Source organism: Haemaphysalis longicornis, unplaced genomic scaffold, assembly GCF_048455015.1.
Source record: "Haemaphysalis longicornis isolate Haplotype H1 unplaced genomic scaffold, Haemaphysalis longicornis Haplotype H1 scaffold_8, whole genome shotgun sequence".
NCBI lineage: Eukaryota > Metazoa > Arthropoda > Arachnida > Ixodida > Ixodidae > Haemaphysalis > Haemaphysalis longicornis.
The window spans coordinates 187,033,663-187,050,689 of NW_027526445.1; the positions used below are offsets into that span (position 1 = coordinate 187,033,663).

Here is a 17,027-nt window from a genome sequence, read left to right on the forward strand (position 1 = left end):
CCGTAGTTCAGTCTAATAATATGCAATAGTGAACCTTCTCATTCTCTTTCCTGGCTTTGCAGGTGGTAACTCCGCAGCAACATTGTCCTGTATTCGCTGAAAACGAGTTGAAATTTTCATTGCTTTTTTTTTTCGGAAGAGAATGCACGATCGTGCATAGTGTAGGTTCGCACTGTCCAATAATGTTTGCGTGCTTCTTTCCCACCAGCGACAGGAGAGAGGGCTCCCCAGGTCGGCACAACGCAAACGAGCGGCACGATGAGGCGGATACATGCGTTTTTTTACAAGGTTCACCCACGTCTTGTAATGGGAGCCTAACAAGGTAGATAAAAGAAAGATAAATCATGATGGATAACAAACCAATGCTAATTGGTATCAATGAAGCCCACTGATGGCGAGGAAACATCTCAAGGACAATGCATCCCCTTACTGGAAATGCATTCTCCATGACGCATGCTCCATGATGACACAACAAGCAAAGAATGCGGGTTAAAAACCTTGCAATGAAACTGCAAGATTTCAACTGCCAGTAAATGGAGTTATATTCGGAACATGCTGCTAACCGCATAGTCTGATGACTGTGCTAGTTCTTCCGCTATGTTCATAACGTGTTTCAGGAACTCTTTAATCATTTACATATTATTTCTTAGAACTTCAGAGTTAACAGGGTCTAACTGAATAAGAAAGTGCCAGACATGCCACTGGTTTTTGTCATTCTTACCACTGAAGTCAGCAGACAGTCCAATTTTTGGTCACACCTTAGAGGCGTGCTGGCTGGGAAATTAGCGTAGCTGCAGAAGATAAGAACCCCAATTGAATCTTAGCCCAGTATCAGGTCGGCTTACCTGCACAATACTAAAGCTGCACGCACAAAATGAGAGCTAAAACAATACGCACACACATGACAACCTGAATGGACGAAAGAAACATCACTTGGAGGTTTCAAAAATTCTTATCGTCTCACTCCTAACATCACCACTCCATTCCAGCTGAAATTCTTATTTGTGCCACTTCACAAACTTGGAAAAGTTATACTCGTAGAGTGGCCCCAAAACTTTGCTTTGGTCACGGAGCAGAAACACGGCAGGAGGGGAAACAGTGCTTGCTTTGGTGGTCAGGTGGCATCACAAGCACTTGGCCAAGCCTAAGCTAGCGGCATCTGTAATGTGGGAAGAAGCTGCACAGCCTTCCAACGAATTGTGGCTGCTATAATTTCGTTCATCAGGTGCCGCTAGCCCCTCCTTCACTGTCACAGCTACGAAGCCCGGTAATCTGTGTTGGTTTTCCATTGTGACATTTTCAGGTCGCTCTCCCGCGCCAGTCGCAATGGACCGTTTCCCCTACTGTATATTCTTGCCGCATGGCTCCCTATAAATAGTAGGTGCTAAAATAGACATCCTCACCATTAAATGCTTTGGCAAATGCACTGAACATCCTGCTGCCAACACCGTGATTTGTTGGAAACGGGCGCTTGGAGTGTTCACCGGTTGAAGAGTTCACCAAGCGTGTTGACGTCAAGCCGGGGTCGCTTCGTGGCCCAGCAACTTCTCGTCTTTGATGCTCCCGGCCCACTGCCAGGAACGATCTGCGTGAATGGATGGATGTGGTCACTAAAAGGAAAAGACTGCACGAAGGGATGTTCCGTCTCTCCGATGAGAGAAGGTCTCCTCATCAAGCACTGGGAAGAGAATCGGCAGCAGTGAGCAAGAATCAGTCAAGAAAAAGTTTGCACCAAAAGAAAATAACCAGAGCAATGAGAAGATGGGTTCAGTGTGGCTGAGATAGTCGTGCACGACACAACACACACATGCATCTAGCATTCTACTGCGACATTCACGGCGGTCCCGGCCACTTCAAACTTCTTGGACCAAGCAAGATCTGGATCACTTGTCCAAGCAGTATGACACTCACCCTTTTGTGGCACGCACGCTCCTCTTTTGCTCTTTGCTTTCTACTACAGGCATCAACTGCTTTTTTGTCTTGACAATTTCAGATTCACTGGACGTCACTCTACTTCTACTTTTCTTTAGCTTGATTACAGGTTATTTGAAAGACACACTCTAATTAATCATTCCTCTTCTCCCTACTGTGGTTGTCTTTGCAATGCGTTTGGGCTAATACTGCAATTCGAGGACTGCCCTCAAATTGGAGGTCTCGGAAAATGCACGGGAATGCGCGATAAAAAAAAAATCGAGCACCGCTTCATGTCTATTAGACAGTTCGCAGTTCGTCCGGGACTAATGATTGATATCTGAAGATGAACACTTTAACAGTCAATATACCCACAACATAACACTTGTTGCTTGCAACCATCGCTGCTTCAGTTGCTTGCGACTGTTAAGCGCTAACCACATGGAGCGATTTTGCAAGCGACTTGGGGAGCGACGCGACTAGCGATGAACTACTTTTCGCCGCGGACAAAGCCGCTCATCAAAGCGCTCGGTTCTGGGTCGCCAGAAACAGTCGCTCGCCTCCCGGAAGTGGCCTCAGCGACTAGGCAATAGGAGAGCCCCTACTTCAGCACGCAACCTCCGGTTTTGGAAGAGAACAGGAGGGGAGATTTGGCGCGCGCGCAAAATCCGTGCAGACAGTGTTTGCGATGGAGTGGCAAAGAAAGCTTTGCGTGGCAAAGAAAGCTTTGCGTGGCAAAGCTTGTGTACATGCTGAAGCAGAAGCAAGTAGGCTCCCGCACACACTGGGTGAGACCCGTGTGGCAAAAACAACGTCAAGAAAGCGAATTCTTCACGGCGTTCATGTTGGAGCCGAGAGACGAGGCGCAGAAGGAAAAGCGCGCGCTATGCATACCCAAACCAGTTTTAGAGATGCAATGAAGTGCAAAAAGCTAGGTACAATGGCGAAATACTTTTTAGTCATGTTTTTATGACAAATGAACAAAAAAAAATGTTTGTAAACAACCAGCGTACAAAGCGCGTTACTATGCGCAGTGCGGCAATCGCCGTCCTCAGTCGCTCGAGCTGTGTGGTTGCTTCGGCGAGCGACTTCGAGGAGGATCTCCAACCTCTTCCTTTTCCCACCGGGCACAAAATAAAATTGTTCTCTCTCTCTTCGGATCATAGTCGAGTCGCTTGTCGCGTCGCTGGAAAAATCGTTCCATGTGGTTAGCCCTTTACAGTGCGCCACCAATGAGCCGGAACTGATTAAAAAATCTCAACTCGTAATCGAGGGAATTTGTGGCAGCACAGCAAAGACGCTGATCTTGCCCGACTCCTTAATAAGAGCCATACCAGACGTTATAATCGCACTGAACAAAGTAAAATCAGCAAGGTCCCCCTTCTTCAGAAACTTGAGGTTCAGCCTAATGTGCCGGCATAGAGTTAATACTACTGACTCTAGAGCAAAAGCTGCCCGGCCAGCCCGTGCATTGAAACCGTGCTACACCCGGGCGCTGACATGATGCCACCCTCACAGCGTTGCCCGCTGCCTTTTTGCCTACTAGAGTTGGCGGCAGTAGTCGGTATTCACCTAGTAACCAACGCATTCCATCATGGCAGCCACGCAGCCACCGTTGCTGTGAGTGCGCCGTGAAAACTTTGCTGTGCAGAAACATTGTGTGAAGTTTTTCACGTGGTAGGTAGCGAACTTTTGTGCCATGCTGCCGCGTTAGGTGCAGTTTTGTATTCTACGCAACTGAGAAGGGTAGCGCCTAGATTAGCGGGTACTTCGTACGCTCGGAGAGGTAGCTTTTGCGGGTGCGTCAGGGGAGTTCGGTCGTCGCTTCGGAGTTGAGCGGACGTGTTTTTTCGTGTTCCTGTGCTTCGGAGGGGCTTCATTTCGGCGGCCCGTTGCGCGCGCGGGCCGTTGGACGTCGCCTGGCTTTCGCTTTGCTTGTGTGGGCGGTCGAGTGCCAGCTCCGTACCCGTCTCCAAAGCGGTCGGGACCGCCGCAGACTTTGCTCTTCGTCGCACCATGCTCGCGTCCGCGCTTCACGGTTCCCTTCGAGGTTTCTCGTCTCCCGGACGCAGCATTACGCCAGCCAACAGTGTTCGTGGTGTGTTGTGTGCGACGGAATCGACCACAGTGGAACTACTCTTCTCTACTCTTTCCTCACCTTTCTAATCTTTACTTTTCTTTCTCCTATCCTATTTCACCAACTATTCCCGCTTCCGGACTGTGTTAAATGCAGGTGAGCTCCCATGAGAGCTTAACAATATCCCCAGTCCAGTTATTTTCCTGCTTCCTTTAAAAAGAAATCACTTCCCCCTGATTGCTTTTTTCCCGATTTTTTTTCCTGGTGGCTTCCCCTGTATTCGCGCATGCGCTGTTTCTGTATATATCATTTTGTGTGTGCTAAAAGAGTTCAGTTGATATGCAGCGCTAGTCCTGTGTAGTCTTTTCTTTGTTGTCCCGTCTGTACAGGGCTATTTTAACATGTTTCACACGCCTCCCCCCCCCACCCCTGTATGCGTCAGCTGATTGTTTTCGCAATCTATTGAGGTGCTCTTTACAACTACTTGCTTTTCTAGCGAATGGAAGTTCGAACTGGACAACACTTCCAAGAAATGCATGTAAATGGATATCGTATTTGTGACTGCACTTTATCCTAAACAAACATGCTTTCTGTGCCTGTTCCTGTGCCTGTCTACGAGGCCCCTGCAGCACGTGTGTCAACTTTTTTCTCCAGTTGAAATGCTTTTAGGTGGTGGCCCTTGCATTAGCTTAGATTCAATAACCTTGAAATACCCAAGCCTAATATTACTTGGTTATGTGCATCAAGAAACTCTCGAGATTTTCTGTTTTTCTAGGTACGCTTAGAGGATTTGTCATTGATTGTATGCTTGGGACGTCACACAAGGTACATGATTAATGTTGTCAGGTTACATTAGGTCGCAATAATTCTATTTAATAGCAGCTTAAACAAAAAAAAACCAGAGACTAGAAGATATCATGTAGAACGCGCATTTCCATTCTGGGTTTGTGGAACTATAGCTTTCAGTACTTCCAACTACAAAGAAAGTAGTGCAAGTGTTCATTAGTCGCTGCAGGGCTCTTTACCTTTTAAAATTTCATGCCCCCTCTTCCAGAATAAAGAAAGAGAAAAATTGTGTGAGGAACTAACTATTTCCAGCAAAGCTATGGCAGGTTTAAAGCCAATAAACACACAGGGTTAAAAGCCAAAAAACCTTTTTGAAGAAAAAACAGTTTCATGATAAAAAACCTAAGCACTGGAGAAGAGGAGAAGAACGAAATAAACAAATACAAGCAGAGGCAGCATAAAAGAGCAAAAAATTAACAATTCAAATGCAATTCTACGAGGCAGTCACGAAAGCTTCCACAAAGGAGCAGACACTTCAGGAGAAATTTTAAAAAATTAGAAATTATGTACCCTATTTACATTATGTACACAGAAAATCAGACATATTTCAGTGGTTTTAGACAAGATGGAGCTGAAGTATCCAAATCAGTTCTTGCCTTGAAGAAGCAGATTGCAGTGATTAAGAGAGAAAAACAGTCACAGGTGCTGTAGGGGTGTTACCAGCATGCAGCATCCTTCGTTTGCCCATTTTGACATTTTGCCCGCTTCTTTTATGCCTATCTTTTTTTCGCCCATGGTGCTGTCTTTGTACTGGCCATTTCCTCGCCATGTTTTTTTTTTCTCCCGAATTTTTTATCCTTTATTTTATGCCAGTCCTTTCCTTTCAAGTTTACTGTTCCCATTTCCACATGTAGCACAGCCAGCTGGACAGTTCTTCTTCTTCTTTCCTTGGTTAACCTCCCTAGCTTTCTTCTACAGTTTCTTCCTTTCTTTGAAGTCGCACATTAGGTCATCTTAGCCGTGCCCTTACTATCACAAACTTCCCTAGAGGTCTGATGGTATTACTGGTGGTGAAATAAAATTTGTTGGATAAGAATTGCTTGTACATATGACCCTCTTGCTTTTTCTGTGTTTATTTTTGCTTCTGATACATGGACTGATGGCATTAGAATGGCCCATTATTTTTGATGAAAATAAGAATGCTGATGACCACAATCTGAATGAGCATTAGCCAGAACTTTCATAATCAACTACAGCATTACTGGAACCCAGCTTCGGTAATGCAACTTCGTCATCATCCTTGTTGCTGTGAGCACGCTAAAATGGAAGCGTGGAAATTCTACAAGGTCTGGTGTGCACCTTTGTGGCCACCGGTTTGATGTTGGCATAAATGAGAAGGCTGTGCTACACATATCGAATTCCTTCGTTCTATCGCGTATCGCATTCGCATATCGCATTCCTTCCTTTTATCTAGTGTATGCAGCTGAAGAACGTCTCCAGATGGCACTGGCTGAACCGATACGTGCAGATGTAACTGTCGCAAATTGAGAGTTCAATTTATTGTCCGCTTTCTTAATGACTGCCACATGCAATGGACATTAAGTGTCTGAATACTCTATATCTCGAAACAGGCGCGGAAAGACGTAGACTAAGAAGAGAAATACACAGGACGACACAGGAAGAAGCGCGTCGTCCTGTGTATTTCTCTTCTTAGTCTACGTCTTTCCGCGCCTGTTTTCGAGATGAATCAGCACCAACTCGCCCAACTTGCCACCCTGTTGAATACTCTATATTAGCGATTGATAGTCTCATGCTAGGCAGTCTGATTCACCTGCTATAGTTATGTTTGGCAGCTGTTTCAAAATTAACCACTATGATTGAACTAATGAGCGGCAATAACAATTTATAGGTGCACTCAAATTAATTTACTTTTCAAGAGAGACGTATATCCTTCGTCGACTTCGCCTTGCACAAAATACATGACGGTCCCATCGCGACCCAAGAAAGTGCATATGTGTGTTACCTCAACATACTTCGTAGGCGGTTTCTGTTGACAGACAGATTTCCGGCCGAACCCGCAGGCATTTCAGGCAAAACCGCCTCTAGGCGGGGTGGTCCTGATAATTGGGCTTGAACAGAAGTGGCCGTTTCCGTTCATTGGCGAAGGCACCCAGGGAAGGACAGAATAATTTTTCTTAACGCCCTACCACACGGGTGCCCATCTCACATGAACGAAGTTTACTCCTCCTCCACCTCCTCTGTGCAGGTATATACATGGGCCATATGAGAGCAGAAGTGCAAGTATATGTAGTTAAACAACGTCGCTGATCCACCGAATTTAAGAAATGTGTCATGCAAAGCATCAAAAAGGTGTCCTTGAAGATAGGTGGCGGCGGCTTTATTCCGTATCGTCGGCAGTCTTCGCAAGCTTGTCTTCGCAAGCAACGAAGTGACACATCAGACACTAAGGCGTGTTAGAGTGAACCTTTGTAAATTAGCCCCACACGACTGACGCTCCTCACAATATACCGAAACTGAATTTGGCGCCTCATCCCGACGTCTTCTTTTTGTTTGTAATTTCATTTATTTTTGTTCGTCAAGCATGAATATTTCAAGAAAACTAATAAAAAGCATACAACCTCGTAACTAAACTCAGTTATCGCCATAAAAGTTGCCTAATTTTAGCTTAGGGCCCTAAATTTGTGCCTCATTTTCAAGAAAAATTGTTAGCCATATCTTCAACTACTGATCTGGCAACTACAGCGTGGCATCATGGCGGCATCCGTGTTTAGACACATTTTTGAGCCAGCTTTACCCGCCTGTGTGCCGGCCATGCTCCAGCTTGCATAGAGTTTCATACTAATGAAACTAGAGGGGACACTGGCGCTGCAATCGTTCAACCCCCATGGAGCTGATTGTGTGACGTAGACTCGTGATTTTCGAACTTGGCTTAACTTGAGGCTTGACGATTGTTATATGTACTAGGCTTCGTACTTTTCCGCTCCGTCAGTTTCGGTTTCGGCGTCGAAAGCGTCGGTGGGTCATTCCGGGGCAGAATTGCTGTTGGCGTTTGATTCCAGCGGCTGCAGTGCGCAAATACTGCACGGCTGGAATGAATGGATACGGGAAGCACTCCGCGCCGGGTAGTGCGTTCCATCCTAGCCACGTTCATGACTACGCTTGCGATTTTAACGTCACGAGCACGGTAGCGCCGAAGACAAATAAAAATCTTTTATCAGCAGTAAGTATGTGTGCACAGCCGGTGATTTTTTTTTTTTAATGTTGCGGGAGCGTCCACCAGCGGGTGGGTCGGCACCTTATCGTGGGAGAAAGCGGCGAAACAAGTGAGGGTAGGCCGCTTGCATAGGACGATTCCGCCAGTGCAACCGTCGTCTGCTAGGCTGTTCCCGCAAGCACAACACAGCCGACACCGTCCCTTTCCGTTGCTAATCAGCTGCGTGTATTCACCGGTGTAACCAAGGCTCACGCGCAATCGCTGTGACCGCCCGCAACCATGGACGCATATGGGGTGTTTGAAGCTGAAGGTAAAAACAATGTAATTAAATGAATACTCTGTATATGCAGTGCAGTATCAGACAGGGGAAGAAAACGTACCTCTGCAACGGTAGAATGGCTTTACCTATTGCAACAGAACGTGGCCAAATGATTGCCTGGGGCCTACCAGTACTTTTGGGCCATAAACTATGGCTTACATAGCTATGTGCAGTCGGTAAATCGCTTGTCTATAACAGCGATTTCAACTTCAACCAGCTACATCCGAAAACTGCCGAAACATACTCGTTCCAAACATGTCGGAGGCAAAAGTTAAGGGCTAAGACTTCAGAATTCCGCAGTAGTTTTATTGAAATCCCCCACCGGCGGGGCAGGATAGGGCTGAGTACGAAAGCTGTGTTATAGACAAGCCTTTTACCGGTTGTACTGGTGAAGCCATATGAGGCGATCACCGGCATGCATGCTTGCTATTCAATGAAGTCGCTGTGATTCTACATTGGTCACAGTGCTCCCCATCCAGTGGCAGGTGTTGCTGTAGCAACTGTTTGCGTTAGTGGAACCCTGGCTCAGCGCCTGGAGACAGGCATATTGAGCACAGAGAAAAAGTTGGCGACTGCACTAAGCGAGTACTGTGTGAATTTATTGTGCCAACAGCAAAGTGCAGAATTCCGTTTCACTCATTTATAAAAAAGCCCTCACCACAGTCATACTTTGTAACACTAATAAAAAAAGCACAGCATTGCTTAGTACATCAAAAGCAAGAGTGCAAGCTTACCTTGAGGAAGTTGTTTTGAACTTTTGAAGGCTGGTAAACAGCAAACATGCAAACTATGCAGCGAAAATGAGTGAAGACATAAGCATGTCGCATCAATGTATTTATTGTCCCATCCAAGAGCCAGCATTGCTTAATACAACAAAAGCAAGAGTGCAAGCTTACCTTGAGGAAGTTGTTTTGAAATTTTGAAGGCTGGTGAACAGCAAACATGCAAACTATGCAGTGAAAATGAGTGAAGGCATAAGCATGTCGCATCAATGTATTTATTGTCCCATCCAAGAGCCAATGTGAACATATTGGTACCAGGATTTAGTTTGTAGCTACCTACCAGCATTGCCATTTTCGCAACCAGCATACTGATGTACGCAGGCTGCTTTATGCAGGAATCAACAAAATGGTTACTGTAAGTGGTGAACAAATACGACGTTAGGTTACGGTAAAAAGATTGCTTGAAAGGAACCCTAGAAAAGCTTAGCTAGAAAAAAAAAAACCCTAGAGCAGAAGTGTTTCGATCAGCATCTGCCAGCACAGTAGAAGCAGGGCAACAATATCTGATCAACGAACAAAACAAGGGTCTTAAAACAGCGTACACTCGGCATGACAATATACAGCCACAGTGAACAGCAGTGGGTGGATACAATCTGCAACTTGATAACAGCCAGAAGTAGGTGAGGCAGCCTTCTACCCCACTGATCAGAACCTTTTGAGCCATACTGACAGTGCAAGATGGGAAAGAGCAGCTTAACATTTTTCAATCCATTGTTTGGGCAGACATCAATGGTGCATAAACAAAAAACTGCAGCCACAACGTATAATGTAAGTTTTAACTGACATTCACGTGGTGAAAGCTGATCCCCTACGTCACACCTTCATGAATATGTTGCTGGAGGAGGTGGCGGCGTCACAAAAAAGTTTGTGAAAGGTGCACAATAGAACCTGGCTTCAATAGAGGTTTACATGGGCAGTGAGGACGTGCCAGCTCTCTCACAGTCATTGGCACCACACACAGTCCTCCTCAGCAGGGTCCCTCAAGTGAATACCACTTTGGAACACAGTGGGCTAAAATACCACGCAGAATACTTCCACTTCATTCTTTCAGTTCAATAAGCACGTACACAAGTCTTCAAATGGCTGCTCATGGTAGTTAAATGAAGTTGGTTTCATGCTGTGCCAAGGCTATCGCAAATGAAGCCACTGCTATAAGTCACATTTATGCATACAATGGATGGTTTTGAACAACTAATTTTTTTGCACCCGAGAAAAATAGTTCGAATCTTGAGTGCCTAACAAGCAAGATTCAAAGAACATCTTCCATGCACTACAAGGCACTTTCCTCACCACTTGTTTTTCTCTTTATTGTGCAGCTGAATGTACAGGATTGTTTTTACTATTTACATATCGTAGGCTGCAATCAACCTCTCCCCAAGCCCTTTTGCTTTTTCAACAGTGGCCCTTGCTAGTATTTTTGTGTTTTTGGCAGCTTGGCGGCATGCCTGCCTTGTCTTGTGCTGCTGATGATCCATCCAATGACCCTGACTTGGAAACTGGTTGCATGCCTGGTGCAGCTTCTTGTGTTGCCTGCTGGTCTGCTCCTTGCACTGCTGACACAGCTGGGACCTGTATCGAAATGGATGGCATCATTGAAGGTTTTGCAAGGCTTTTGTACAGATATTTAGAGCACAAGTATGTACTCTTAAAATCCAGCACACCAGCATGCTTATTTACAAAAAGGGTTCCAGCAACATAACATATTCAATGACTCTGGCTTTCTCATAAAAACACACAGTTACGATCAGCTGCGCGCTGCCGTGTTGACACTGAAGTCATTACTTAAACCAAAGAGAAGGCACATACAATAAACTCACAGGACGCCAACAATGTTTTCAGAGGTCGTGCTTTAACAAGACATGACTTTAGCAGTTGGATTATTCAAGACTGAACAACCACACAAAATGAGTAAATGTTTTGAACTTATTGTGGAACAGCTACGGAACAACGAATGCATGAAGGCAGCTTGTGTATTATGGAAATGGTACCCCAGAGGCACTATTTAGTTGCTATTTAGGCAAGCACCGTCTGATCAGCAACATTTACGCTGTTTGACACCTTCGCACGTAATTTCAAACTGTTCCTGCGCTTCGGCACGCTTGTATAGAGGCACTGGAAAAAATAGAGAGCCTTCAATTTCACACGCGTACCTGGTTATATCTGGGCGTGAGACCTCGGTTAGACAGGTGATGATTGGTACTTGTGGGCGTGTAATGTACACACACGGTGCTTAGATATATCAGTGCGCGTTATTGGTCATCTAATAGAAACATTCTACACGGGAATTTTCACAAAATTAGGAACTCCCGTAAAATGCAGCCCACTGCTCCAGAACGCCCTGCATGCCTGCCGCTCTTAGCAAGACGAGGCCGTCTTCTGGAAGGTTAACACGAATGAAGTACGAGAATTTTTTCGCTGTGTGGCCTGATAAGATACCCTGTTTCCTACGTTTGTCGCTCTCAACATATAAAATTAACATTTGCTCACAGAAACAGCTCTACAGTGCGTCAAGACATCAAGAATACACGAATAGTACAACAAAGAAAGAACCCGATTAACCATCCGGTCAATAAAACATCGTCTGCGTGTTAGCGACGAACAGAGGTGATATGGTCGAGTTCCGTGGTCGAGTTGGCCGTTATGGCTTGTTTAAGGCACCAAAGCAAACGATCAGCTGTTACTCAGCGTCCTTTCACGATTTTGTCAGCATGCCGACCGCACGTCGGGTAAGGCGACAACAATTACACTTATGAGTGGAAATGAACAACAACCGTGTATACTTACTTGGGGTTATATGACGCGTCGCTCCGCTACTCGTAGTCTTCCAGAACGAAATTTAACGCTGTGCAGCGGCCCTTCAGCAGACACATGCCACCGATGCCACCGCTGACCATGACCGCCGACTCGCAAGCAAAAAAAAAAAAAAAACGAGAAAAAATACGCTTCGCCGCCGAATCACCGGCTCCGCTAAACTCAGCCGCGTATGCCGTTCACAAATCACTTTCCCTCTTATAAAAGAGTACTTCTAAACCTTAATTAAAACTTAACGTATAGTACAAGTTGTTTATGCGACTAATAATTTATACTGTAATAAACATTAGTTGTAGCTTTTCAATTTAAAAAAGATATTTCGAGTCAAGTCAAGATGTTGGCATAGTCAAGCCAAGTTCGAAAATCACACGTCTATCTGGCATGGCCGCCCTCATGGGGGTTGAAGCAGACGATCAACGGCTCGCATAGACACTAGCGCCAGTGTCCCCTCTAGTGTATATTAGTATGAAACTCTATGCCAGCTTGCCGCTCTATACCACTCTAACGCTCTAACCATCTCAGTGGTCACATTTTCTCGCTTTGGCTGCGATATTGGCAGTCAGTCGCTTCATGTTTTGCTCACCAGTATTGGCACTTCGTCTCCGTCATCCCCATTTGGTCACGCGCGCACTGTCTTCAATCACGATTCTACAAAGCGTTCTACCCGTGCCACACGTACGCAAAAATGACATTAACTGCTAATAAAAACCGAATGACATTATTTGGCTCATAATATTTGGCTGGTTTGTGCTGCACGCCAAAAAGCGAAGGCATTAAATGTGTTAGGCATGATGGTGATAATGACCAAAAAGAGAAATGCGCTCATATTTTAGAAATTTTTTATGGAAAGAAAAACGTCTTAAAAGGGTTCAAAATGTTTTTTTTTGTGAAAGAAAACGTTGTGAGAAATAGTTGTTTTAACGAATGGCGTTAGCCGCTTCTAGTTGCTAGTAACGACTTGAGCGGATGCCGTCGCCTGCCACCCGTAGCCAAATCCAGCGCGGTAGTTTTTAACTATCCTTCTAGTACACTCTATTTTTAACATAGTTTTTAATACTGTTTTCCACATGGTTTTCCACATGAAGTTTACCGTTCTTCGTCTTTCTCTGATAGTTGTCGTGATGTGATCTTCGTGCTAGGCAGCAAACAGAAAAAGGGAAGAAAAGATGCAGAAATGGCGCCCGTGTGTAGTCGGCCGCTGGCATCGAGAAGGTCGTCTGCTGACGTTCCCGGCGCGCAGCTTGTAGCTGCACTTCTAACCTACTTCTAACCATACCACGGCATGGGGTTGCGGGTGTTCGTTTTCCCTCTAAGAAAGAGGAAAGTAGCTCTCATGGCGAGATCGTTGAAGAGCTGAGGCATGGCGATGAGGGCACGGCACGCAAGGTCCTCGAAATGTAGAAGGTTGCAGCAAGGACGGGCGTCAAAATATTCCTCGCTCGGCGTGGTGGAGTGTCAAAGGTGCTCCTCGCGCCACCATGACGAGCGTTGAAGGTAGTTCCCGATTTGTCGAGACTGCTGGCCATACATTGGGCGTGGATCGTGGGGACGGAACACACGAAGCCCAAGCATGGCCGTAGCCAGAAATGTTTTTCGGGGGGGGGGGGGGGGGTTATGGATTTTGGGAAGGGGGTAGTTTTGCTCAAAGCAGCAGTAAGTATTGCTTACGTGCTGCCTGGAAAAGATTTCGGGAGGGGTTTGAACCCCCAAACCCCCCCTCAGGGTACGGCCCTGAGCCCAAGCATACGGTAGGGACCGGCACTACACATGATCAGCTTCACCACGCTGGCAGCAGAGCGGACGATTGTCAACCGTCCTCAACAAATCCATTGTTCAGGTTCCACAGGGCTACTGCCTGGATGGCTCGTAACTATGATTTCCAACTCGCTCACATCGCGTCGTCCTCACGTCCGCTCCAGCATGTATGCAACTAATGTTGGCTTCTAATGGTAACATAACCCGCGCAGGTGACGGTGTTGGTATTGACTGTATTGGTGACACCACGGACCGCGAGCCCCCCTACTCACGCTATTGTCTACCGTGGCTGCGAGTTTTAAGGTGAAGAGCAAAAACCTAAAAACGCTGGCAGTCGGAGCCCAGGTCAAGCACCGGCAGTTGGGCTCCCTGTCTGTTTACCAGGCAGGGAGCTCCGGAACCTCTTCAGCTATCAGGGTAAAGCTAACGAAGAAAGTACTCCCGTCGGCTGCTTTTATACTATAGCATATGGTATTTTTTAAACCCAAACCCAAACACGATCGATCCCTGAAAAAGGGCTGCACCGAATAAACATTTCCTCCACTTCCTAGTATATCTGTTTCCAAACCTGGCAACTACTCACGTTTCGTTTTCATTAAGTCTCTTGAAAAAGAAAAGCCTGTCACGTCACAATACGTGTTCGTCGTTACCAAATGTCTTAAATGTCTAATCGGACCGTCATACAAAGACAAGAAACAACGAACCGGTGAAGGTTTAGTAGAAGTCCCCACCGAGCTTCAGGCCACCAAACTTCTTAGCCAAAACTGCATTGCCACTCTGGTAACCAACGTGACGCCCCACCGCAGCCTGAACAGCTCGCAGGGCGTGATCTCCGAGCCAGATCTGGCAAACGAGACGGAAACCGATCTTCTAGAATGCCTGTGAAATCAGGGTGTGACAGCAGTAAGGCGGATTTTCATAAGACGAGATGACAAGGAAAACCTACCTAACACATCACCCTGTCATTCGAACGTCCAACTCCTCCAGATCATATTAACGCAAGATTCATCCAGGCTCCGTCCGAGCGTATATCCCGAATCAGCGGCGCTGTTACAAGTTCCAGCGGTACGGGCACGGTACCAACTCATGTCGGGGCCAACTAACATGTGCAAAGTGCGCACAAGGTCATCCCAGCGATAACTGCCCCTCCAATCAATTGCTTTGCGTGAACTGCCAAGGACCGCACGGCGCGTATTCGCGAGAAGGCGAGAGATTCAAACTCGAAAAGAAAATCGCAAACATCAAAGTCACCGAAAACATCACCTTCTGCAGATACGCGAAGAGGGGTTCGCCAACACCACCTAGACTTGGTTCGCCTCTTTCTTCCTCGGGGGGGAGGGGGGAGTACGCCGGCGCAGCTTGCCCAGGTGTGGAGCGGCGTCTGGTTTCCACAGGGACTCAGTTCAGCGAGACTGCCCTGGTCCAGCATGGTTGCCTCAGGCAGTCCAACCCGTCACCACAGCGCTTGCTGAGCCAGCAACAGCTGTGGTGGCAACAGCCACTGTTGGGACCGATGCCATTCCGGCCCCTGTTTCGTCGCCCTCCCTGCTTCCACTGGAAGCTGCGGAGGAGACGGACACGGGGGTCCCGCATCGTCTCCCAGCCGCGCGGCACCGCTCGTGCCACTAGTGGCGCACCCGACACCTTCGGCGGTAGTGGCTCAAAAAAAAAGGGCACACGAATGGGTGCCAAGTCCAGGGGGCCTGGTCCATTTGTTCAACCTCCTTTTGTTCAAAAGGGCAAAGGACCCGCCGTTCTGGCGCAGTGGCTAAGGCGTTGTGCTGCTGAGCACGAGGACGCAAGTTTGATTCCCGGCCGCGGCGGCCGCTTTTCTGATGGAGGCGAAAAGCAAAAACGCCGGTGTGTACGAGATTTAGGCACACGTTAAAGACCCCCAGGGGGTCAAAATTACTCCGTAGCCCTCCACTACGGCGCGCGTCATCGCCTGCGTTACATCGGCGCGTTAAAACCTACAGTCATTTAATCAAAAGGGCAACGGCGTTCAGAAAACGTGTGCGCCATGAAGCAAAACTAGATAATTGGCGTTCATTCATAACATCAATGAACTCTTACATAGAAGCACGAAAAGTATGGACACGAATACACCAACTCAAAGGACAACAAACACAACCTGCCCTGATAAGTACAACAGAGGACACACTGGAAGACCAGGCTAAAACACCCGCACAGCACTTCCAACACGTGTCCAGTTCAGCACACTACAGGAACACTTTCATTAAACACACAAAATCGACTGAAAATAAGTCTACTTGATAACGACAAGTCAACCGCCTCTTATAACGCCGAATTTTCACTTCATGACCTGAGGGCCGCTCTAAGCACTTGTAAACCCTCAGCTCCAGGCCGAGACACACATATATGAAACAGCACCTACACTCAGACATGTGCGTGCACCTTCTAACATTCCTCCACTTAACAAGATATGGCTTTCGGGGCACCTTAACTCTTGGAGGGAGCCTAGAGTTGTAGCTTTCCTGAGAGAGGGTAAGGACCGTTCTTTTCCCGCTAGATATCGACCCTTTGCCCGGACGAGCTGCCTGTGGAAGCTTTTCGAGAAGACGATTGTACTTTCTGGAGTGCAATGGTCTTCTCGAGAGCTGCCAGGCAGGCTTCAGGGCGAGGCGCTCCACCAACGATTTACTTGTTACACTGGAATCCTACATAAAAATGCCTTCATTCACAAACAGTTCTACATTACAATCTTCTTTGATATGCACTCTAAGAACTCGAGGAGTGCTGGGCACTCTGTCTAGGAGTAAAAACTTTTGTCCCATATTTCACTCCCTTTGGAAGCATTGGGCGACTCTTCCGAGGAGTAGCGCGTGGCGGCCGAACGAGAGGCGAAACACTCCCCGTGGGATTTATTTGCTGCTTTCGAAGCGGAGTACTTGAACCCTGTGTGGGAATTGCAATGCCATCTCCAAGGCAGCGTTCCGTCACTCCCTTTAGGCGTGAATAAGCTCTATTGGCGGCGTTCCCGGCTACTGCAGACGGGTACTACAGTCGAACACGGATATATCGAACACGGGTATATCGAATTATTGTCTATATCGAACTCATAAATTATCCCCTTGAAAATTCTGTGTAAAAATATAGGAATTCGTACTTCTATATCGAACCGCATTTTTTCCGACATTGGTTATATTGAACGCCGCGCTAGCTGGAAGGTGCTCTTCGGCGGTTGCTGCACCCCCGATTGAGGTTGAGGAGGATATAGAGGAATGCGCGGGCATGGCGAAGGCTGGCTCGCAAAACTAATCCCCCCTACCGGAACGAATTTGCGCTTGCCCAGTCGGGCCCCGCTACCGGCCGCCGTAGCGTTAGCGGACG

The 17,027-nt window shown here is 46.9% G+C and overlaps 1 protein-coding gene across 4 annotated transcripts in view; it reads right to left on the reverse strand.

The window, feature by feature from the left end:
• Positions 1 to 12,643, reverse strand: part of LOC144149557 (uncharacterized) — a 28,461-nt gene extending 15,818 nt beyond the window's left edge. For 2 of the 4 annotated variants that reach the window (XM_077681191.1, XM_077681189.1), the window contains exons 1-3: positions 12,505 to 12,643; positions 1,404 to 1,585; positions 722 to 791 (exon numbers count right to left, since the gene is read on the reverse strand). Coding sequence is in view for 2 of the 4 variants with exons in the window: in XM_077681190.1 (XP_077537316.1) it covers positions 1,404 to 1,434 (31 nt within the window). In the remaining 2 variants the exon portion in view is untranslated. The remainder of the gene's footprint in view (positions 1 to 721; positions 792 to 1,403; positions 1,586 to 12,504) is intronic. The other 2 variants (XM_077681190.1, XM_077681188.1) reach the window with 1 other exon arrangement.
• Positions 12,644 to 17,027: the final 4,384 nt, after the last annotated feature.